At 44.1% G+C, this 24232-nt stretch overlaps 1 protein-coding gene across 3 annotated transcripts in view; it reads left to right on the forward strand.

The window, feature by feature from the left end:
- Window positions 1–24232, forward strand: part of HNF1B (HNF1 homeobox B) — a 108276-nt gene that overhangs the window by 64601 nt on the left and 19443 nt on the right. For all 3 annotated transcript variants that reach the window (XR_014174736.1, XM_081945439.1, XM_081945440.1), the window contains exon 5: window positions 19801–19970. Coding sequence is in view for 2 of the 3 variants with exons in the window: in XM_081945439.1 (XP_081801565.1) it covers window positions 19801–19970 (170 nt within the window). In the remaining variant the exon portion in view is untranslated. The remainder of the gene's footprint in view (window positions 1–19800; window positions 19971–24232) is intronic.

The following is a 24232-nucleotide window of genomic DNA, read 5'->3' on the forward strand; positions in this document are numbered from 1 at the left end:
TATTAGAGGCTGCCGGGATTGTGCTAACCGACATCCATTGGATTCTGAGGGGGGTAGAAAGGGCATTAAGAGCAGGCCTTTGTTTGTGCCCACTATACTCCTTTCTCTCCTTTATGTGTGCAAAGGCTCATTAACCAGATTTTGCGCATAGCCTATTGCACAAGTATAATCTAAACTGGTGCAATCTGAGCATGCCACATTCTTGAAGTCCTCATACTTTTCCACTTTTTTTTTTCCTGTGCAAGTTGCATTGTCAAGGTTGGCTCAGCCAGATATTCTGAATTTTTCTGCAGACCTGCAATATCCCCAACGTTGCATCACCTGGTGGTAGAGATATGGTCCACATAGAAAGATTTCAGATATGCACTTGCAGGCACCTGAGCCCTGGGTGTGTTGTTGTTGTTGTTGTTGTTGTTGTTGTTGTTGTTGTTGTTGTTGTTGTTTTTCATTCCTGGTATAAAATAGGCCATTTTACCCCCAAGTGATTCCCCACAGCTTGCAAATATGACGCGGTCCCAGTCTGTACCCAAGTAAAATAACCTTCAGGGATTAGATTGAGCTAGGCGGTTCTAAAGCTCCTGTATCATAACAGAATAACAAATAATAAACGGAGCAGTTGGAAGGGACCTCAGAGGTCTTCTAGTCAAACCCCCAGTTCAGGCAGGAAACCCTACACCGAGGATGGCTAACCTTTTTGTTGCCGTGTGCCGAAAGTCCCCCTCCCCCGTGCATGCATTCGCAACCCCGTCCCCGCACTCCATTCTGTGCCTAGTAGGCCTTTTTGCAGCCTCCTGGGAGGCGGGGGGGGGGTGTACCGCTCCCCCCTGCACTCCCCACGACCCTCGCACATGCACAGACGTGCACATTTCCCACATGCACCCTCCCACATGCATGGCAGAGACCTGAAAATCATCTGGCCAGCGAAAGGCGCACGCACATATGCGATGCTGAGCTGGGTCTACATGCCACCTGTGGCACACTTGCCATAGGTTCGCCACGACTGCCCTGCACCATTTCAGACAAACGTTTGTTCAATTTATTTCTTAAAAATCTCCAGCATTGGAGGACCCAAAACCTCTGGAGACAAGTCATTCCACTGAGCAATTGTTCTGTCAAGAAATTCCTCCTTGCTTCTGGGTTGCTTCTCCCCTTGATTAGTTTCCATCCGTTGCTTCTTGTCCTGCCTTCAGGGGCTTTGGAGAAGAGGTTGACCCCACTCTTCTTCGTGGCAGCCCCTCCTAACCAAGGCATTATAGGATGGTATTCACACGTCACATGATCTAGGCCAGGGGTGTCCAAACCTGGGAACTTTAAGACTTGTGGACTTCAACTCCCAGAATTCCCCAGCCAGCCATGCTGGCTGGGGAATTCTGGGAGTTGAAGTCCACAAGTCTTAAAGTTCCCAAGTTTGGACACCCCTGATCTAGGCCTAAACTTTGAATCAGCAAGCACCTATCCTTTGCTGCTGACTGTACAGCCTCACAAGTTGGTTTGCAAAAGAATTGATTGCTCTCTTGAATGAGTCATCAACTGAAGGTAAGAAATACTGTAAACATTACAAGGAAAATATTAGCCGTTACTATGGTCTATTTCTGGGGAATGAGGACATTGTCTTATATTGTGCCAAGAGCCATTGATCTATCTAGTTTAATATTGCATTTAGTAGCTGTTCAACCTCTCACACCAATGCACAGAGTTCCACAAATACACAAATGTGTATTGCATGGGAAAACCTGAACCTTGTCACGTGGGGCACCCAAAGGTGCATTTTAGAATCAAATGTGTACAACGATGGGTATTTTCTTTAATTCCTAGTTTTGGCACACTTTTTTTTTCTTTATACGAACATACGAGAAAACAGTGGCAAATAAAGAGATCCATTAAATGTATAGGACAGACCCTTGACTTAACGCTCTAAGCTGCAAGGCTAATTCTCTGTAATAGGCACACACAATTTCCTTTGCAGAAAATGTGTGGTTCAAGCTATCTCAGTGTAGATACTCTGAAAACTTTTTCAGCGTCATCATCGGAAATTCCCCGGCTTTAAGAAGAGTAACAAAGATGATCAGGGAACTGAAGGCATATGAAGAACAGGTGCAAGAACTGGGCATGTGTAGTCTGATGAAAAGAAGGACTAGGGGAGACATGATAGCAGTCTTCCAATATCTCAGGGATTGCCACAAAGAAGAGGGAGTCAAACTATTCTCCAAGGCACCTGAGGGTAGAACAAGAAGCAATGGGTGGAAACTAATCAAGGAGAGAAGCAACTTAGAACTGAGGAGAAATTTCCTGACAGTGAGAACAATGAATCAGTGGAACAGAAGTTGCCTCCAGAAGTTGTGAATGCCCCAACACTGGAAGTCTTTAAGAAGATGTTGGATAGCCATTTGTCTGGAATGGCATAGTGTTTCCTACTTGAGCAAGGGGTTGGATTAGAAAAATCATAGTATAACAAGAGTTGCAAGGGACCTTGGAGGTCTTTGTAGTCCAACCCCCTGCTTAGGCAGGAATCCCTACACCACTTTAAACTAGAGATACCCAGTTCCTGCAACCGTTCTTTATATGTTTTAGTCTCCAGTCCCCTCATCATCTTTGTTGCTCTTCTCTGCACTCTTTCTAGAGTCTCCACATCTTGTTTACATTGTGGTGACCAAAACTGACCTCCAAGTCCCTTCCAACTTTGCTCTGTTAAGATTATCCTCACATGCACCATGTGAGGCAGGGTTATTGAGTTGGGGGGTGGGGGCTATGCTGAAGTTCCATCTCCCCATACCAGCTGTTTTCTGACCCTACTGATATTCCCCATGCTGGGATTTGAACTGTCCTTGCACTAGTTTTGTAGTTGTTTTTTTTTTTTTTGGTCTGGAGCACTAAATTCCTTAACCGTTTAATAGCGTGCCTCAAGCAGTTGGTTGGCTGAAGCCTCTCCACCCACTTGTGTTCTAAACAATTGCAACACATTAAAAGTTATCTGCATTGGCAGGACACAGAAAGATTTTAATCAAAGGAGAAACCTCAGGATTTCTTTAAAAATTGTTACAGTATAAACTTAATACATTTTTGTAGCATCCTCCAGAACAGGAAAAAAGAAAAAGAAAGAAGGGTGCCATTTATTTATTACAAAGGCAATCTGGTCAATCTTTATTATATTTATTATCCCAACCACCACAGTACATTACAGACTTGGTTTTACAGACAGGGAGCCGAAAATCCAGAGGTTCAAAGCTAGTGGTGCAGATCTAACCTAAGATAACTTGTGGCATCCGGCGCCTTTATGTATGCTACTTATCGCGATATGCAATCCTACTACATATTTTATATGTTTTAAACGCATCGGCTGCTACCTTCCAAAACAAATTTAGGAGGAAGAGCTTTCTAACCAATCAGCTTGTGGATCATATTGGCTAGCTTGCCTTGGCATTGTTAAAGATGCAGGTAGTCCTCGACATACAGAATAAGAAAATGAGTAGGAAGGAGCCTTGGAGATCTTCTAGTCTAGTCCAACCCTCTGCTCAAGCAGGAAATAATATACCATTCCAGACAAATAGCTATCCAACATCTTCTTAAAGACTTCCAGTGTTGGGGCATTCACAACTTCTGGAGGCAACTTCTGTTCCACTGATTCATTGTTCTGTCAGGAAATTTCTCCTTAGTTCTAGGTTGCTTCTCTCCTTGATTAGTTTCCACCCATTGCTTCTTGTCCTGCCCTCAGGGGCTTTGGAGAATAGGCTGACCCCCAGAGGTGGGTTGCCAATTTTTCTACTACTGGTTTGGGCGTTCCCACTTCTGCGCATGTCAGTGGTGGGTTCCGGATCCCGTTGCAACCAGTATGGTGCAACGGGGCCCGCGTCCACCACATGAACGCGGCAGTGTGCATGCATGCGTCCTTACTCTTGTGACGCCTTCGCGAGCCTCTGTGACGCTCCAGCTGTTCCAACGGAGCGTTGCGTAGGCGCCGTATGCACTGTGCCCATGCGGGGAAGCACCAAAGAGCTCAAATATGGGTAAGGAGGAGGGGCAGGCGGGTGGGCCCTCCAGAGCACCGTACCGGAACGGTACATAGTGCTCCCAGAAGGCACTAGTATGCCCATACCGGGGTGTACTGCCTGCAACCCACCACTGGTGCATGTGTAGATGCATCCGGGCAGGTGGGCGGAGACTCCCGCTGCCGCTACTACCGGTTCGCCCGATCCAGGCCAAGCCAGGAGCAACACACCTCTAGGGAGCTGACCCTCCTCTTCTTTGTGGCAGCCCCTGAGATGTTGGAAGACTGCTATGTATCATGTCAGCTTAGTCCCGTGGACATATGGCAGGTGTACCATCAGTGGCATGCAGAGCCATCTCTCTGGGCATGTTGCCCATTGCTCGTCCGGGTTCTGGCACACCGGCCGTTTGGGCATGCATACGTCCCAGAACCTCGAAGACTAGGTGGCCGGGGTGCATGCGCCTGTGGCGGAAACCAGAACATCATGTTCCCAGTATGCGCATGTGTACCAGATGGCTGCTCTTTCAGTTTCTGGCGTGCGCACACACGCGCATGTCTGCGCAGCCCCATCTTGGCACTGAAATGGTTTGCCGACACTGCCCTAGTCCTTTTCATTAAAAAACTCAGTTGCCATGACTCATCCTGCACACTGGTAGAATATGGCTGCTCCCCATTGCTTTCTATTGCAGTTTCCTTCTTCGTTTTTCATTTTGTTGCCATTGTATTCTGGGTACTCTCAGGCTGTGTGATTGTTTTACAATCCTTGAAGTTCTTCGAAATGCATTAATACTTCTTTCCCCGGGGGGGGGGGGGCGACTATGGTGTTTGAGCTGTACCATCCACAGCCTAAAGCAGGGGTGTCAACTCAAGGCCCGGGGGACTGGATCCGGCCAACATGAGTGATGTTGAGCTGGCCATGGTGCTCCCGCCACTCCCCCACTCCTCTGAGATCAAATTGAGTTTCATTGGCCTAAAGCATTTTTTCGCAACCTCAGCAACTCTAACCTGTGGACTTCAACTCCCAGGATTCCTGGGAGTTGGCTGAGGTTTAGTAATGAGTAATGTAAAGGTAAAGGTTTTCCCTGTCCAGATGTTGTCCAAAGGCAATTTCTGCGGTCATGTGGCCAGTATGGCTTATAAGCCAAAGGCACGCGGAAGACTGTTACCTTCCCACCGAAGTGGTCCCTATTTATCTACTCGCATTTGCATGCTTTCGAACCGCTAGGTGGGCAGGGCCTGGGACAAGTAATGGGAACTTACCCCGTTGCGTGCAGCTCGGGGCTCGAACCTGGACTGTCAGCTTTCCAGCTGAGCCATCACTAGCATGTCCTCTCCGGTGTTAAGAGGTTTCTCCTAAGACTGGACATAAGGGGATTCATTGCAACGATGTGAAAGCAACTGAGAAAATAATGCCTTGCTGGAAGCGAAATGAGCTCAGCGAAGAGCGCGTGAATTGTTTGTTAGAAAGAACAAAGAGATTTGTGGCACCTTTAAAAAAAAACCCACTTACTGGCCCACCAACTTTTGACCATCACAGCCCACGTCATCCGAAGAATCTGCTTTTGTGAATCTTAGTCAACGCTCTTTGTTAATTATGAATTCAAGCAAGCCTTAAGATTATCATCGGGCCCGTCTGTAAGTTGTCGTTCTCTCAATCTCTCTCGATGATCTGAGATGTCCTTGATTTGAACTGAATTGCCCAGCTCTGATTTTTAATGCATTGCACGCCCTTGTCCTTGCAAATGCTCTCATTTCGGAGATCTGCTTTCTATGTGCAGCGATATAGGTAGTCCTCAATTTACAACGGTTCGTTTAGCTACCGTTCAAAGTTGCAACAGCACTGAAAAAAAGTGACCTATAACTGTAAGAACTTATACTGTCGCCCAGCCTATTTAACATATGCAGAGCACATCGCGAGAAAGGCGCGGCTAGATGAATCAAAAGTTGGAATGAAGATTTCCGGGAGAAATATCAACAACCTCAGATATGCAGACGATACCACTCTAATGGCAGAAGGGGAAGAGGAACTAAAGAGCCTCTTGATGCGGGTGAAGGAGGAGAGTGTAAAAGTTGGCTTGAAACTCAACATTAAGAAAACTAAAATCATGGCATCCAGCTCTCTCAACTCCTGGCAAATAGATGGGGAAGAGATGGAGGTAGTGACAGATTTTACTTTCCTGGGCTCCAAGATCACCGCAGATGGGGACTGCAGCCAAGACATTAAAAGAGGCTTGCTCCTGGGGAGGAGAGCGATGGCAAATCTAGAGAGCATACTAAAAAGCAGAGACATCGCCCTGCCAACAAAAGTGCATCTAGTCAAAGCTATGGTTTTCCCAGTTGCAATGAATGGCTGTGAAAGTTGGACCATAAGAAAGGCTGAGTGCCAAAGAATTGAAGCCTTTCAATTGGATGCTCAAGCAAGAGACCCTGTAATATTGATCTCAGATTTTCATATCCTGGGAGGCAGGCAGTGAGGTTGGACTTGGGGGCAGCCATTGTGACTTCTTCCTTCTAATGCCAGGGGAGTAAAAGATTGCCCGATTCAAATGCCCAGTGGTTCTAACCCCATTGCCGTTTCTATTTTACGCTTCCTTTTACTCGTCATTGTGTTCTACCAGGCCAACAGGTTGTTTAGGGAGTTTTATTGGGGATCATTAGAGCTTTATGGCATCATCTGAATGGCTGCAGGGGGGCAAGGGGCAGTCACAATAAACTGGTTTATAATAGACATAAACGATTCACCAATTCACCGTACAGCTAAAGGACATTAACACTTTCTAGCACTTTTGATAGGCAGCTGTTGTGTCTCTGAATAATCCATTTGTCTGAGGCAGGGAGAAGTTCTGAAGTGCCATATTGCCATGTTTCGCCGAAAATAAGTCAGGGTCTTATTTTCTTTTGACCTCCCCGAAATAAGCGCTTGGCCTTATTTTTGGGGACGTCTTATTATTTTTGAGGTGCAGGAGCCGGCGAGCGTGGTCACCTCATGGCTGCTGCTGCGTTGCCATATTTTTGGGGAGGGCTTATTTTTAGGGTAGGGCTTATTTTAGTGCATGCGCTCCATAGCCTGATTGGGCTTATTATCTGGGGAGGTCTTATTTTCAGGAAAACAGGGTAGGAAGGTAGAAAGTTTGTTTCATCCACTGACTGTGGAGGTGAAAGCCTTGCCTTCCACCAGACAGACAGACTTGCATACATCCCAGTGGTGGCTTGCAGGCGGTACGCCTCGGTACGGGGTACCGGAGCCTGTCTGGAGCATCGGGTTACCATTCCGGTACGGTGCTCCAGAAGGCTCACCGTCCCGCCCGAGCTCCTTACCTGTCCTTTAAGCCTTTGGCGCTTCCGCGCATGGCTGCATATGGTGGCTGTCCAGCCGAGCAGCTGGAGCGTCGCAGAGGCTTGCGGAAGCGTCGCAGGCAAGTACGACGTGCTGCACGGGTCCATGTGAGTGACGCTGGGGGCCGTTCCAACTGTACCGGTTGAAACGGAATCTGGAACCCACCCCTGATGCAACCTATGACATATTTCCAAACGGATTAAAAAAAACAGGTTGCATTTTTTTTTACAAATTAAAAAATAACCTCAAATGCTTTAATGCCTTTAGTGAAATCACTATTCCCAAATGGAGGTGCAATAGTTAACGAGAAGATAGATCTGGATTTAAACTCCGTTCAGCTATGAAATACCAAGGTTAGCTAGGACAAATGTTCAGTCAGGATTTATAACTATACGGCAAACCATGGCTTTATTTACTTATTTATTTTTAAAGCCCCATCTGTATTGTTTTTATAAATAATTCAGAATGGAAAAACATATCTAGTATTCCTTCTTCCTCCTATTTTTCCCGCAACAACAACCCTGGGAGGTGGGTTGGGCTGAGAAAAAGGGACTGGCCCAAAGTCACCCAGCCTAAGGCTTTGATGCCTAAGGTTGAACTAGAACTCTCAGTCTCCTGGTGATTAGCCCAAAGTCACCCAGTTGGTTTTCATATCTAAGTTGGGACTAGAACTCTCAGTCTCCTGGTGATTGGCCCAAGGTCATCCAGCTGGCTTTCATATCTGAGGTGGAACTAGAACTCTCAGTCTCCTGGTGATTGGCCCAAAGTCACCCAGTTGGTTTTCATATCTGAGGTGGAACTAGAACTCTCAGTCTCCTGGTGATTGGCCCAAGGTCATCCAGCTGGCTTTCATATCTGAGGTGGAACTAGAACTCTCAGTCTCCTGGTGATTGGCCCAAGGTCATCCAGCTGGCTTTCATATCTGAGGTGGAACTAGAACTCTCAGTCTCCTGGTGATTGGCCCAAGGTCATCCAGCTGGCTTTCATATCTGAGGTGGAACTAGAACTCTCAGTCTCCTGGTGATTGGCCCAAGGTCATCCAGCTGGCTTTCATATCTGAGGTGGAACTAGAACTCTCAGTCTCCTGGTGATTGGCCCAAAGTCACCCAGTTGGTTTTCATATCGAAGGCGGGACTAGAAAAGGGTTAGGGTTAGAAAAGGAGAAAATGGACCCTGAAGGAAAGTTGACCTTTTGAAGAGGAAATGAAGGAACAGGACAGACTGACTCTCAACCACAGTAATTTTTCAAGTACCTGAACATGAAATAATTATCTCTTCTTCACTGGGTGTATTCAAAGGAGGCTGGGCAGAAATTTACACCGGGAGGGAGGGAGGGAGGGAAGGAAGGAAGACGAAAGAGGGAGGAAGGGAAGGAAGGGAAGGAAGACGGGAAGGAAGGAAGGAGGACAGAGAGGAAGGTGGACAGAGAGGAAGGAAGGAGGGAAGGAAGGAAAAGAAAAACAAGGAAAGAAAGAATTAAGGAAGACAAAAGGAGGGAGGAAGGAAGGAGAAAGGGAATAAGGAAGGACAGAGAGGAAGGAAGGAGGACATAGAGGAAGGAAGGAAGGAGGGAATGAAGGAAGGAAAAGAAAAACAAGGAAAGGAAAGAAAGAAGGAAAGGAGAGAGAGAGAAAGAAAGAAAAAGAAAGAAAGAAAGAAAGAAAGAAAGAAAGAAAGAAAGAAAGAAAGAAAGAAAGAAAGAAAGAAAGAAAGAAAGAAGAAAGACTCACTCATAAAGGCATTTGTGAGCTCTGCTATCCAGTGTCAAAAACAGTTGGGCAGGTCCCATAAATGAACTTTTTATATTCTGTCAGTAATTCTAGTAAAACGCTCTGTGTGAACCCTGGCACAGACATGTTGTAAGCCTCCCAGAGGCTCCCTTGCTGTTGGCTGCAGCCTTCCCAGCTTAATGGGAGGTGAACCCCAGATTATTCCTTTACACCCGTCCTTCCTCAAGCAGGAGTGAGGGAAAGCCAGCTGCACAGTAAGGCTGGTTTTCTTTCCATTTGCTGAGGTTCTCCATAAACCACAGACAATATACATCCTTTGCACCACCTATTATCCCAAAGCATTCAGCAATAAAACTCTGGCCGCCTTGTCTGGCTGGCCTAGCTTTTCAACTTTCCTGTGTCAAATAGAGCATCCAATGTTTAAGGCGTTCTGAAATGGTATAGGGTGGACTAGAAGACCTCCAAGGTCCCTTCCAACTTTGTTATTAACCCACTGCTTTTTATGTGGTTCTTGTTGCTAACCTTTTAATTGCATTGGTAATTGCGTAGTTCTATGCATTTGTTAAAAAAGGGGGGGGATGCGGTGGCTCAGTGGCTAAGATGTGGAGCTTGTCGATCAGAAAGGTCAGCAGTCCGGCGGTTCGAATCCCTAGTGCTGCGTAACGGAGTGAGCTCCTGTTACTTGTCCCGGCTTCTGCCAACCTAGCAGTTCAAAAGCACGTAAAAAATGCAAGTAGTATAATAGGAACCACCTTTGGTGGGAAGGTAACAGCGTTCCATGCACCTTCGGCGTTTAGTCATGCCGGCCACATGACCACGGAGACGGCTTCAGACAGTGCTGGCTCTTTGGCTTTGAAACGGAGATGAGCACCGCCCTCTAGAGTCGGGAACAACTAGCACGTATGTGCGAGGGGAACTTTTCCCTTTCCCTTTATGCATTTTTAATTGCATAGTTCTAAATATCATTTTTCTTTTTAAAAAAAAGCATTTTCTGCAGGAAATGGGAAGAAATAATTAGATAAAAACAAATTTGCACCTCCCCAACTCCATCTAAGGGTTAAAAAAAATAAAATCTATGTATAAACTGAGAACTATAAATGATCCGATAAGGGCACTTCAAAATATACTACTGTGTGCATGTTGGAAAGAGAGTTTCACAGATGCAGCCCCCTTAAGCCTGAATACCGGCAGTTTTAATAATATTTATCTGTTTGAAATGACGTTAGGTTTTCAGATTGTACCCTGGCTATTTTAACAGTATTATTCATTCGGTGTAAGCTGTGTAAGTCTTTTTTGATCAGGGGCGTAGACATATGATAACGAAATAATGATAAATCATGAAATAAATAGAGCAAAATATAGTCATTACAGGCAGCTGGTCACTTACAGACTATTCAAAGTTACAATGGATCCCCCAAAGATATTTATGATCTGGATTCGAAGTTATGACAGTCCACCACCCCACCACCCCGCAGTCACATGATCACCTTTTGGGCACCTGGCAACCGGCCTGCGTTTATGGCTATTTTCTGGAGTCCTGCCAGTCATGTGATTGCCATTTATGATTTTATTTTTTTTGCTGGAAACCAATATTCACTTCTGGTTTCCAGCCAAAAACACTCCTCGTGGAGAATGAATTTACTTAACAACCTCAGCATTCACTTAACAACTGCGGTGTTTGCTTTTTCACTGACAAAAAAAATGTCGTAAAATCAGATTGGTTAAAGCAGGTGCTTCAGTTTACAACTGTCATGACCTAAATTGGCAATTCTGGGCTCTGTTAGATCATAAGGGCTCTGTTAGATCATAAGATTGAGGACTACCTGCACGCCATTAATAGAATAGAATAGAATAGAATAGAATAGAATAGAATAGAATAGAATAGAATAGAATAGAATAGAATAGAATAGAATAGAATAGAATAACAGAGTTGGAAGGGACCTTGGAGGTTTTCTAGTCCAAACCGCTGCTTCGGCAGGAAACCCTACATCACTTCAGACAAATGGTTACCCAATATCTTCTTAAAAACTTCCAGTGTTCACAACTTCTAGAGGCAGGTTGTTCCACTTATTAATTGTTCTCACTGTCAGGAAGTTTCTCCTCAGTTCTAAGTTTCTTTTCTCCTTGATTAGTTTCCCCCTATTGCTTCTTATTCTACCCTCAGGTGCTTTGGATAATAGTTTGACTCCCTCTTCTTTGTGGCAACCCCTGAGATATTGGAACAATGCTATCATGTCTCCCCTAGTCCTTCTTTCTATTAAACTAGACATACCCAGTTCCTGCAACCGTTCTTCATATGTTTTAGTCTCCAGTCCCCTGATCATCTTTGTTGCTCTTCTCTGCACTCTTTCTAGAGTCTCCACATCTTTTCTACATCGTGGTGACCAAAACTGAATGCAGTACTCCAAGTGTGGCCTTACCAAGGCCTTATGAAGTGGTATTAACACTTCACGTGATCTTGATTCTATCCCTCTGTTGATGCAGCCTAGAACTGTGTTGGCTTTTTTGGCAGCTGCTGCACACGGCTGGCTCATATTTAAATGGTTGTCCACTAGGACTCCAAGATTCCTCTCAGAGTTACTACTATTGAGCCAGGTAGCACCTATACTGTACCTGTGCATTCCGTTTTTCTTGCCTAAATGTAGAACCTTACTTTACTTAACATTCTGCTTTTGAGGATTTTACATTTAACAACCGACCTTCCTTAAACATTCAGTTTCGAAGACAAATCTCTAAGCCTGGGCTGGAAAGGTGCAAAATGAAGTACTCATCTATTTATGTTTCTGTTTAAAAGAAAAAAAGAAAAACCCGGCATTCAAAACCCAGCTCCTTTGTTCTTATGATCTTCCCTCCCATTGTTCAAACAATACTTCAGCTCTTCTGACCTGCCCCTGCCTGGCCATCCTTTGCGTGAGTTTAGAAATACAGTTCAAAAATGTGGTGACAAGGTTTCCCCTTGAGCAATGTTTACCCTGTTCCTGTCTGTGATGTCCACTTCTCCTGGACAGAGTCCATTTTTCAAAGGGTATCCTCCCATGAGAAGGGATGGGAAAACAGGGAGTGAAAAGACCTCTTCAGAAGAAAGCCTCTTGAGACCTTTGACCATGTAAGGTTGGGTCTATGCAAACAGCCATAGATCCTAGATCAAGGTTGGTCAAGTATGGTCCCCTTTAGGCTTTAGCCCATGGCTGAGGAATTCTGGGAGTTGAAGTCCACAGGTGCTAAAGGGGGCCATACTTGCCCACTCATGTCTTAAATGGAATGCCATGCGGTGACGTCTAGGACAAGGGTCTCCAAACTTGGGAAATTTAAATCTTGGGGACTTCAACTCCCAGAATTCCCCAGGAGCATGGTCAGCTGAGCAGTTCTGGGAGTTGAAGTCCACAAGTTGCCAAGTTTGGAGATCCTCATTAACAGATCTCCTCAAGAAGGCAATGAATTATTATTTCTGATGGCCACTTGATGCCATTGCTTGGCACTTGGCACTGGTAGTCCTTGAATTACAACCACAATTGGGACCAACATTTCTGTTGCTAAACCTTGTTAAGTGAATCGTGCCAAATTTTGACTCCCGCTGTTAACAGCTCCCAGCTGTTAAGCAAATCACGACAGTTGCTAAATGAATCACAGAGTTTCTAATTGCCAATTAGAAAAGTCACAAATGGTGATTACATGACCCTGGGACAATTCCTGTTGCAAGTGGCCAAATTTTGATCACACGACCATGGGGATGCTGCATGTTGTAAGTGCAAGGACCAGTCGTAAGACTCTTTTTTTTCATTGCCATTGTAATCTCAAACAGTTGCTACATGAATGTTTAGAGCAGGGTGAAATTCAGCAGGTTCTGACAGGTTCTGGAGAACTGGTAGCGGAAATTTTGAGTAGTTCGGAGAACCGGCAAATACCACCTCTGGTGGGGTAGGAATGGAGATTTTGCAATATCCTGCCCCCAGGAGTGAGGAGGGAATGGAGATTTTGCAATATGCTTCCCCTGCCATGTCCACCATGCCACGCTCACAAAACCAGTAGTAAAAAAAAAATTGAATTTCACCACTGGCTTAGAGAATAGAATAATATTTCGGGAGTGGGGTGTTGGAGACAAAGGGAGGCAAAAAGAGAAAGATGAAAGAGGCTAGTCCTGACCTTTATGCTACCCTGGCTTGCTGCCAGCGTACAAACCCCAGAAAATTAAACTCAGGAGAAAGTGGCATTCAATAAAAATGAAATATGATCCCTCTGTTTTAATGGGTGGCTACCGCAAGCAATATACATAACTGAACCAGAGATAGGGAATGCTGAAATGTTTGAGATTTTGTGAAGGGCAGGTTCATGGTAAACCTTTGATGATTCCTAAAAGTGTTGGGATAGAATAATAGAATGGAAGTTTTGGAAGGAAGTTGGGAGGCCAAAGGTCATGAGAAAGTATTGATTTAAAAAACGAGCGCGGTCGCATTTACCAGGTAGCAACTGATGAGGTTGTTCCTCACCTTTTTCTCAATCTAGCATTGGCATACAGGTAGTCCTTGACTTATAACCATGTGTCGAGCAATTGTTTGAAGGTACAAAGGCATTGAATAAAGTGATTTATGACAACAGGTAATGCTCGACTTAACAACAGTTCATTTAGCCACCGTTCTTCAAAGTTACAATGGCACTGAAAAAAATGTGTCTCATGACCATTTTTCACACTTATGGCCATTGCAGTATCCCCATGCTCACGTGATTAAAATTAGGATGCTTGGCAATTGACTCGTATTTATGACCGTTGTGGTGTCCCGAGATCAGGTGATCCGCTTTTGCAAACTTCTGGCAAACCAAGTCCATGGGGAAGCTAAATTCACTTAACAACCGGGCAACTAACCCAACAACTGCAATGATTCGCTTAGCCACTGAGTCAAAAAAGGACGCAAAACTCACTTAACAAATGGCTCACTTAGCAGCATACATTTTGGACTCAATTGTGGTCGTAAGTCGAGGTCTGCTCTGCTGTCTATAACCACTGGACCCAGAATCAAAATTCTGGAACTTGGCATGTATTTGTGAAGGGTTGCAGCATCCTGGGGGGGTCAACTCATGCACGTTTGAAGGGGTGACGTTTGTGGCTCAAACGTCATCATCTGGACAAAACCAGAAAACCTCTGCAGAGACCTACAGGCTGCCCAGATCTCTTCAGCTGCTTAAACACATCCGACGATCCTTTTCCATGGTTATGTTATTTCGCTTTCTTTTGAGGCTTTCCCGAAGGGTTAGCGGAGATAACAATAGCACTTAGACTTATATATCGCTTCATAGTGCTTTTATAGCCTTCTCTAAGCGGCTTACAGAGTCAGCACCTTACCCCCAACAATCTGGGTCCTCATTTTACCCACCTCGGAAGGATGGGAGGCTGAGTCAACCTTGAGCCTGGTGAGATTTGAGCTGCCAAATTGCAGGCAGCCGGCAGTCAGCAGAAGTAGCCTGCAGTACTGCACTCTAACCACTGCGTTACCTCGGCTCTATAGAAGGTGGACTTAGACAGACAGACAGACAGACAGACAGACAGACACCAACATTTTTGGTAGATGGGATATGGCAGTTTATAACAAATCACCCTGGAATCCCAGAACTGATAATAGAGGTTTTGTTTCTCAGCTGGGCTCCTTGGTTAATTATTTCTGATCTGCTTAATGTGTTTGCCAATGTAACATCCAAGGGTGATCTCTGAAGGGACATTTATTTTTAACCAAGTTAAAATCCTCGGCAATGAATCATTCCATACCTACTTCAATGCCTCTGTTGAACAAGAGGCAATCTCTGTTTTTCCTTGCTATTGCTAGTGCCTGCCGTGAGCAATCAGTTTAGGAACGCTGGGCTGCAGTACCTTAATATACGTTTCATGAGAAGCATCAAATAGGTAGAATAAACACCTGCAAAGGTCAGATGGGAAGAGAAGAACATGGAACATAGAACATCATCAGAGTTGGAAGGGACCTTGGAGATCTTCTAGTCCAACCCCCTGCTTAGGCAGGAAACCCTATACCAGTGATGGCTAACCTTTCGGTTGCCGCATGCCGAAAGCATGTGCGATCCTCCCCTGTGTGCCATGCCCCCTGCGCATGCGCACATGACCCATCAACTCCCCCCCCTTCCCCGTGCATGTGCACATGACCCCCCTGCTCTGTTTTGGGCCTAGTAGGCCTCCTTGCAGCCTCCTGGGAGCAAAAATGAGCCACGGGGGGGGGGGGGGGAGGCACCACACACACCCGTGCTCCGTTTTGGGCCTAGTAGGCCTCCCTGCAGCAAAAATGAGCCACGGGTGGAGGGGGAGGTACCACACACACCCGTGCTCCGTTTTGGGCCTAGTAGGCCTCCCTGCAGCCTCCTGGGAGCAAAAATGAGCCACGGGGGGGGGGGGAGGCACCACACACATCCATGCTCCATTTTGGGCCTAGTAGGCCTCCCTGCAGCCTCCCGGGAGCAAAAACGGGCCGCAAAGGGGGCCGTGCCCCCGCTTCTGCGTAAGCACATGCTGCCACCTGCGCATGCTCAGCAGAGACCCGAAAATCAGCTGGCCGGTGGGAGGCGCGCATGCATGGTGCTTGCAGAGAGGGCTCTGCATGCCACCTGTGCCATAGGTTTGCCATCACGGCCCTATACCATTTCAGACAAATGGCTTGTCCTGTCTCTTCTTAAAAGCCTCCAGTGATGGAGGACCCAAACTTCTGAAGGGATACCGATGCCTTATATGAGAAGCAAATAAATACAAAACAATAAATACAACATTCTGCAGAATGCATTCTTCTTCTTCCCCTCTGCATCTGGTGAGAAAGATCTGGAAGAACCAGTTTAATCTAGTGGTTAAGGCAACCAGGCTGGAAACCAGGAGATGGTGAGTTCTAGTTCCAACTTAGATATGAAAGTTGGTTTGGTGACTTGGGCCCAATCCCCAGGAGACTTCTAGTCCCACCTTGCGCATGAAAACTGGTGGGTGACTTTGGGCCAATCACTTTGTCTCTGCCCAACCGACCTCACAGGGTTGTTGTGAGGAAAAGAGGAGGAGGAAGAAGTTTTAGGTGTGTTCCCCATCTTAGTTTATTTATAAAAAAATAATAAAGGTGAGTTGAAAAATATAAAACAAAAAACACCAACCACCCCAGATTAGGCGACTGGACATTTTCTTGAGACTTCACCTTAAGATTCACATGCAATGTGTGGTCAAAAAGTTTGGCAATTTTTACTAGTATGGTATCACTGCTGTAGGACTTGTGTACTATAAAATCTTTTTCGGTTTTTATAGAATGAAAACAGCTCCCTTGGCGCACAGACCAGTCGTGTTTGTGTATACAGATAGTCCTCAATTTACAACCATTTGTTTAGTAACTAATTGAAGTTACAACAGCAGTGGGGAAAAGTGACAACTGATTCTTGCACATATGGCCATCACAGCATCCCTCCGCTCATGGGATTAAAAATCAGATGCTTGTCAGCTGGCATGGATTTGCGATGGTTGCTGTGTCCCTGGGCCACGTGTTTGCAACATGTGACCATCCTAGCTGGTTTCTGACAAGCAAAGTTAATGCAGGAAGCTGGGTTTGTTTAACGACTGCATGATTCATTTAGCAAGTGATTTGTTTAATAGCCATGGCCAAGAAAGGTTGTAAATTCAGGTATGATTCACTTAACAATGCTGAGCGATGGAATTTTTTTTGTGTGTAAAGTTTTTTATTTTTTGTTACAAAATTTAAAACCTCTTTACAAAGAAAATGTCCAGGATTTCCCCCCTTTTTACATTCTCTCTTATACAGAATTAATTTAACATCACATTATCATTTCTAATTTCGGCCCCGCATTTTCTTACCATATTTCCACCTTAAGTTAAAATTTTTCTTAACAAATAAACCAAATCATTTTTCGCCCTTACAGAAAAAAGGATACCAACTTTACCATTTCATTTTCCATTTGTTATTTCTAGTTTCTATATGCAGCGTATATCATCAAATCCATTTTAATATAACAAGCATTTTACTTAATTGATTATCCACACCTAACAATATTATCTTATTCAGCTATATATCATCAACAGCATCAACATATTTTATTTTCTACCAAAAGCGAGCAATGGAAATTTTGATCCCAACAGTAGTCACAATTTAAGGTCTACCTATATGTGGGTATTCATTTATTTTCAACCTTATTTAGAGCTAATGCTTCCCCTTCTTGCTAGTCCTTTAATACTATATTTCACCTACACGTTTGGTTTAGTTATATGGCTGATTTTCTCCAACAAAATATATTCATAAAATAATAATAGCAGTTGTTGTTTTATCTTTCATGCATCTAAAACTCAGTAGCATTCAAAATACCACTACTGGTAGTAATATCTTCAGGTAATCCTCAACGTACGACCACAATTGAGACCAAAATTTCCGTTGCTAAGTGAGACATTTGTGAAGTGAGTTTCACCCCATGTTACGACCTTTCTTGCCACAGTTGTTAGGTAAATCACTGCAGTTTTAAGTCAGTAACACAGTTAAGTGAATCTGGCTTCCCCATTGACTTTGCTTTTCAAATGGTGATTACATGACCCCGGGAAATTGCAACCATCATAAATGCATGACAGTTCCCGAGTGTCCAAATTTTGATCCCATAACCCAAAGGAATGTGGCAACAATCGTAAGCACACTCCCGCTACCGAATCAGTAGTGAAGAAAATAGAATACCATTACTGCCTGCAATGATTACAAATAAGCAATGGTGAAATATAAAATTTTAAGTAGTTCAAAAAAACCCATTTGCAGGATAGTCTTGCTGAAAAGGCAGAAATACCCCAAAAACATGTTGAAAAATATAAGATGGAATCAACTGGGAGCCACAGGACTATATTCATGTAGCAAATAAGGAATAGTAAATAATCTTGGTGAGTATTTTTCTCAAGAAGGAATAAACATTTGATGTTTATTTCACACTGCCCAAAACATGAGAGTTGTGATCTCTGTGGCAAATTTAAAAGTTGGGATTTTAAAACAAGGAAGTTGGCTGGTTGGCTGGCTAGCTGGGGAAATTCTGGGAGTTGAAGTCCATAAATGTTAACGTTGCCAAGATTGGACACCTCTGAACTAACAAATTCCTGAAAGCTTGGTTTTCAGTCAATTATCCATCAATACACACACAGATATATCAGTGTGAGGAGTATGCAGTGTGCAGTATTTATATTCAGAAGAATAGAATAGAATAGAATAGAATAGAATAGAATGCAACGCAACGCAACGCAATACCTTGGAGATCTTCTAATCCAACCCCTGCTCAAGCAGGATACCCTATACCAATTCAGACAAGTGGCTGCCCAGTCTCTTCTTAAAAACCTCAATTGATTTAAGCATCCACCACTTCTGAAGGCAAGTTGTTCCACTGATTAATTGTTCTCACTGTTAGGATGTTTCTCCTTAATTCCAGGTTGCTTCTCTCCTTGATTAGTTTCCATCAGAGGTGGGTTGCTCCCAGTTTGGCCCAGATCGGAAAAACCGGTAGTAGTGGCAGTGGGAAGTCCTGCCCACCTGCCCGGATGCTTCTGCGCATGGGCAGAAGCATCACGCAAGCAAGCAAGCACTCCCGAACTGGTACTAAACAAATTGGCAACCCACTATGGGTTGCCATCCATTGTTTCTTGTCCTGCCTTCTGGTGCTTTGGAAAATACGTTGACCCCCCTCGTCTTTGTGGCACCCCCTCAAATACTAAAATACTGCTATCATGTCATGCCTTGTCTATTTTCTCTAGACTAGCCAAACTTAAACCCTGCAACCGTTCTTCGTATGTTTTAGTCTCATCTTATTTGCTCCTCTTTGCACTTTTTCCAAAGTTTCAGCATCTTTTTGTAATGTGGTGACCATAACTGGAGGCAGTATTGAAGGTGTGGTCTTATTAAGGTTTTATAAAGTGGTACTAATACTTCATGTGATTTTGATTCTATGCCTCTGTTTATACAGCCAAGGATTGTATTAGGTTTTTTGACTGCTCCCCACTACTGCTGGCTCATATTTAAGTGATCGTCCATTAAGACTCCAATGTCTCTCTTACAGTTACAGTTTTTGACCCTGGTTTCGCCGAAGCAGTAAATTCGCCACCAAACCAAACCAAACTAGCTGGGCAAGTTATTAGGCAGTAGCTTGCCCTGCCAGTTGTGCTCATAGGTTGAAACAACCTATCACCAGCAACCTGTGAGTTCTCATCCTGCTTTGGACATAAAACCCAGCTGGGTGACTTTAGTCTAATCATCAGGAGACGGTGAGTTCTAGTCCCGTCTTAGGCATGAAAGCCTGCTGGTTGATTTTGAGCCAATCACCAGGAGACAGTGAATTCTAGTCCCTTCTTAGGCATGAAAGTCGGCTTGTTGACTTTGAACCAATCACCAGGAGACGGTGAGTTCTAGTTTCCTCCTTAGGCATGAAAGCCAGCTGGGTGACTTGGATCTGGTGCCCCTCTCTCAGCCCAATCCAACTCACTGGGTTGTTGTGGGGCCCATCCGAGGAGAAAGTATTATTATTATTATTATTATTATTATTATTATTATTATTATTTATTAGACTTATAAGCCGCTCCCTCTCCTCGAAGGGACTCGGGGCGGCGTCCCTTCGTATTGTGTGTGTGTCATTGAATTACTTATAAAATTAGGCAAATAAATAACAAATAAAACAAGCACACTTCTATGTTTTTTTTCCTAATTTACTTTTAAAATTGCTATGATTTCTTCTCTGTGATTGCCTTCTCGCAGGGGTCCGCTACAGTCACCCCGGTGGCAATGAAGTCACCTCTTCAACTTCCATCAGCCATCACGGTAACAACTCGATGGTGACCACCAGCCAGTCCATTCTCCAGCCAGTATCTCCGGCCAGTTTGGACCCAAGTCACAGCCACAGCTTGCTGTCCCCGGATGGTAAAATGGTGAGCACACCTGGGCTATTGTACCTCAGGTGCTGATAAGATAAGTTAGCTTAGGAGGTGAAAAACAAACAGAACTTTTTTCCCCCTACATGTTAAAACTCTCCCCCCCCCCCCAGACCTGCATTAAACAATGAAAGGCTTGTAGGCATGAGGAGGGTAAAGGCCTGAGTGCTTTCAGGGAAAATACCCTTCTGACCTTCTCGTTCCCTGCTTAGGCATTGAAACATGCCAATAAAAACTGTTCTCAGGGTATTGATCGAATGCCTCTCAGATTGGCACAATGGGGTGGATCATTGTTTGCTCTTCACTGCTGATGACATTCCGCATATTTTTTTTAAAAAAAAGAAAAACAGCCGACCATGATTAAGTCATCCCAGATGCCACTTAACCCTTCAAATTTTATAATTTTATTTAGCAAGCTTCAACAATTCCTCCCCCCACCCCTCTTTACTTCTACAAATAGGGACATCAAATGGAGTGAAGGATACAGTGATTTTTTAAAAAGTCGCCACGATGTAAAAAAGATGTGGAGACTCTAGAAAGAGTGCAGAGAAGAGCAACAAAGAGGATTAGGGGACTGGAGACTAAAACATAAGAAGAACGGTTGCAGGAACTGGGAATGTCTAGTTTAATGAAAAGAAGGACTAGGGGAGACATGATAACAGTCTTCCAGTATCTCAGGGGCTGCCACAAAGAAGAGGGAGTCAAACTATTCTCCAAAGCACCTGAGGGCAGAACAAGAAGCAATGGGTGGAAACTAATCAAGGAGAGAAGCAACTTAGAACTGAGGAGAAATTTCCTAACAGTTAGAACAATTAATCAGTGGAACAGAAGTTGAGAATGCCCCAACACTGGAAGTCTTTAAGAAGATGTTGGATAGCCTTTATCATGATAGTGCCATGGATAACTTAGCCTTTGCTGCAATATTGGGGTGGATTCTTCAGTTCAAGCCGTAGAATATTCTACCATGATAGAAAAATTGGTTTCACGGGCTTTGTTGGCTATGAGACATCCCAGCTGGATTTACAATGACAAATGTATTAGGGTTGTCCTGAAGAACTGCATAAACAGGAAATAAAAGAAGGAAAAAAATGATCTTTGTCTTTTTAATTATTATGTAGTTACTAAATAATTATTATAGACAGAACGTCTAATTTGTTTTCTTCTGTGGAGTCCTTGGTCTGTCTGAGCTTGGTGGTTTTCTTGTAGATGTTTCATTACTAAACTAGGTAACATCATCAGCATTGATGGTGTTACCTAGTTTGGTAATGAAATGTCTGCAAGAAAACCACCGAACTCAGAGAGCACAAAGGATCCCACACTTCTGTGATATATAGGAAAACCAATGAAACCAACCTCAAGGGGTAGCTTTTATCCTTCACTACAACACCTTGTAGTGACTCTAGAAAGAATGCAGAGAAGAGCAACAAAGAGGATTAGGGGACTGGAGACTAAAACATATGAAGAACGGTTGCAGGAACTGGGTATGTTTAGCTTAAGAGAAAGAAGGACTAGGGGAGACATGATAGCAGTCTTCCAATATCTCAGAGGTTGCCACAAAGAAGAGGGAGTCAAACTATTCTCCAAGGCACCTGAGGGCAGAACAAGAAGCAATGGGTGGAAACTAATCAAGGAGAGAAGCAACTTAGAACTGAGGAGAAACTTCCTGACAGTTAGAACAATTAATCAGTGGAACAGCTTGCCTCCAGAGGTTGTGAATGCCCCAACACTGGAAGTCTTTAAGAAGATGTTGGATAGCCATTTGTCTGGAACGGTATAGGGTTTCCTGCCTAGGCAGGGGGTTGGACTAGAAGACCTCCAAGGTCCCTTCCAACTCTACTATTGTATTATTACCTTCAATTCCAGAGGATGGAGTTCTTTGTGTTCTCTGAGCTTGGTAGTTTTCTTGCAGACATTTCATTACCAAACAAGGTAACATCATCAGTGCTAGCAAGGGAGTACTGACACTGATGATGTTACCTAGCTTGATAATCAAATGTTTGCAAGAAAACCACCAAGCTCAAAGAACACCAAAGATTCCACAGTTCAACCCTGAGCTTACAAATATTCTCTTTTATTAGTCTTTTTCTTCTCTACCCACTTTTTCAGGCAGACTTCCTCCCTTTCTTTCCACCTCTTATTTTCAGGAGAAGAGGATATAGATTTTGATTTGTTTATATCCTTGCTGCTGCCTTAATAAGAAAGTTAAAGGGTTAAAAGGAAACAAAAATCAAGCACAAAAGGATCCCAGAGCTGACTCCTCAATTTCTCCCTCTTCATAATCCCAACGTGACAACCCATGCTTTTTCCTGTTTGTATTCGCAATGCAAGGGTCTTTCCTACAATATCTCCTCCCACATACATCCCTGCGGCCAATTCGCTCACACAGAGAGGGACTTCTCCTGGTGCCGTCCACTAGGCAATGCCAACGGGCGACACCAAGGAGTAGGGCCTTCTCTGTGATGGGCCCAACCCTCTGGAATGACCTCCCCCCCCGACATTAGAACCACTACTGACCTCCGCTCCTTCCGGCAAAAATTGAAGACTCACCTGTTCCGATTAGCAGGCCTGGCATAATTACAACTGTCCCCCCTGGCAAATGTATTAACTGGTTATTTTAGGGGTATTGTTTTTAACTTATTGTGTGTGTTTTAGGGGTTCAAAATCCTATATTTATATATATTGCTTTGTACAGTTCTTTTAATTCCATTTTTAACCTCCTCCATTCCAACTGTACATATTCAATTTTTATTGTATTTTGATATATTTTGCATGGACTGTACACCGCCCCGAGTCCCTTTTGGGAGAGGGGGCGGTCTAGAAGCATGAATAATAAATAAATAAATAAATAAATCTGTCCCCTGATTTAATTGGAGGAAAATTGCACGTGCGCTTTTTATTTACGATCCCAAACCAGCTAAGAATGGGCATCTTGGTTTAAGTTTACACCGCTGTCCCATTGCACACTCATCTCAGAAGTAAAATTAATTGGACTGTCTTCTAAGCAAAATAGGGTTTGGGTGGTATTATCGGGATAGCAAAACTCAAGTTATCATTTAAAATGTATTCCTAATACAATAGCAGGTTAAAAAAAATGTAAACAGATCAGAATTCGCTTTGGAATTTGGCCTATGAATTATTCCCGGGTTTAATTCCTAGCATATTTTAGGGGTCATTATTCCAGATCCATAATGGGTTTAAATTCTTTCCCAGTCAGGTGATTTCCCTCCCTTGCAGCATTAATTCATTTTTTTTTCTTGTCCTAATTGTTTTTCCAAGAGGAGCTGGAGCCTAATGGTGGCTTTTCGCAAATATATTTTAAATTTTTTTTTTTATTATGTATGCATGCCTGGTTTAGCTAAGCTGAGGAATGTCTCCTTCCTTGAGGGAAGATTAGACGGAACGATGTGCTGTGCTGAGGAACATTTTTATTCTCTTTATATTTTATGGGCAGTTTACAGTGTGAAATATGAATCACAGATCAGGAGTTTGGTTCCTAGGAAGTGAAGGCAGCTGTATCACAGGGGGGCTAATGAAATAACTTTGTAATTTGTGGAGATAGAAATAGAAATTGAATAACAGAGTTGGAAGGGACCTTGGAGGTCTTCTAGCCCAACCTCCTGCTTAGGCAGACCTCAACAGAAGGGAGCAGGCTCCCCGCTTAGGCCACTAGCATTGCCAGGACATTCCACCTCAAGGGTCACCTCGTGGTCAGTGGGCAGAAGAGGGAAGCCGATGAAGACAAGGGCTGGAAAGCACATTCAGATGTTTATGTGGCTCCTCTCAATGAGCCGGGCTGACTTTTGTCTGCATTTGCCAGATCCTGATAAATCACAAGAGCTGTCTGTCACTTGGAAAAGGTCTTGCTAAGAGTGAGCAAGGTTTGGATTTCCTAGCTTATGCCAAAGGTGCTTTTCCAAAAGGCAACTGGATGTTATAGAATAGCAGAGTTGGAAGGGACCTTGGAGGTCTTCTAGTCCAACCCCCTGCTCAGGCAGGAAACCCTACACCACTTCAGACAAATGGCTATCCAACATCTTCTTTAAAACTTCCAGTGTTGGAGCATTCATAACTTCTGGAGGGAAGTTGTTCCACTGATTAATTGTTCTCACTGTCAGGGAATTTCTCCTTAGTTCTAAGTTGCTTCTCTCCTTGGTTAGTTTTCCACTTCTTGTTCTACCCTCAGGTGCCTTGGAGAATAGCTTGACTCCCTCTTCTTTGTGGCAACCCCTGAGATATTGGAAGACTGCTATCATGTCTCC

The sequence above is a fragment of the Natrix helvetica genome (assembly GCF_964273705.1).
Source record: "Natrix helvetica genome assembly, chromosome: 2".
NCBI lineage: Eukaryota > Metazoa > Chordata > Lepidosauria > Squamata > Natricidae > Natrix > Natrix helvetica.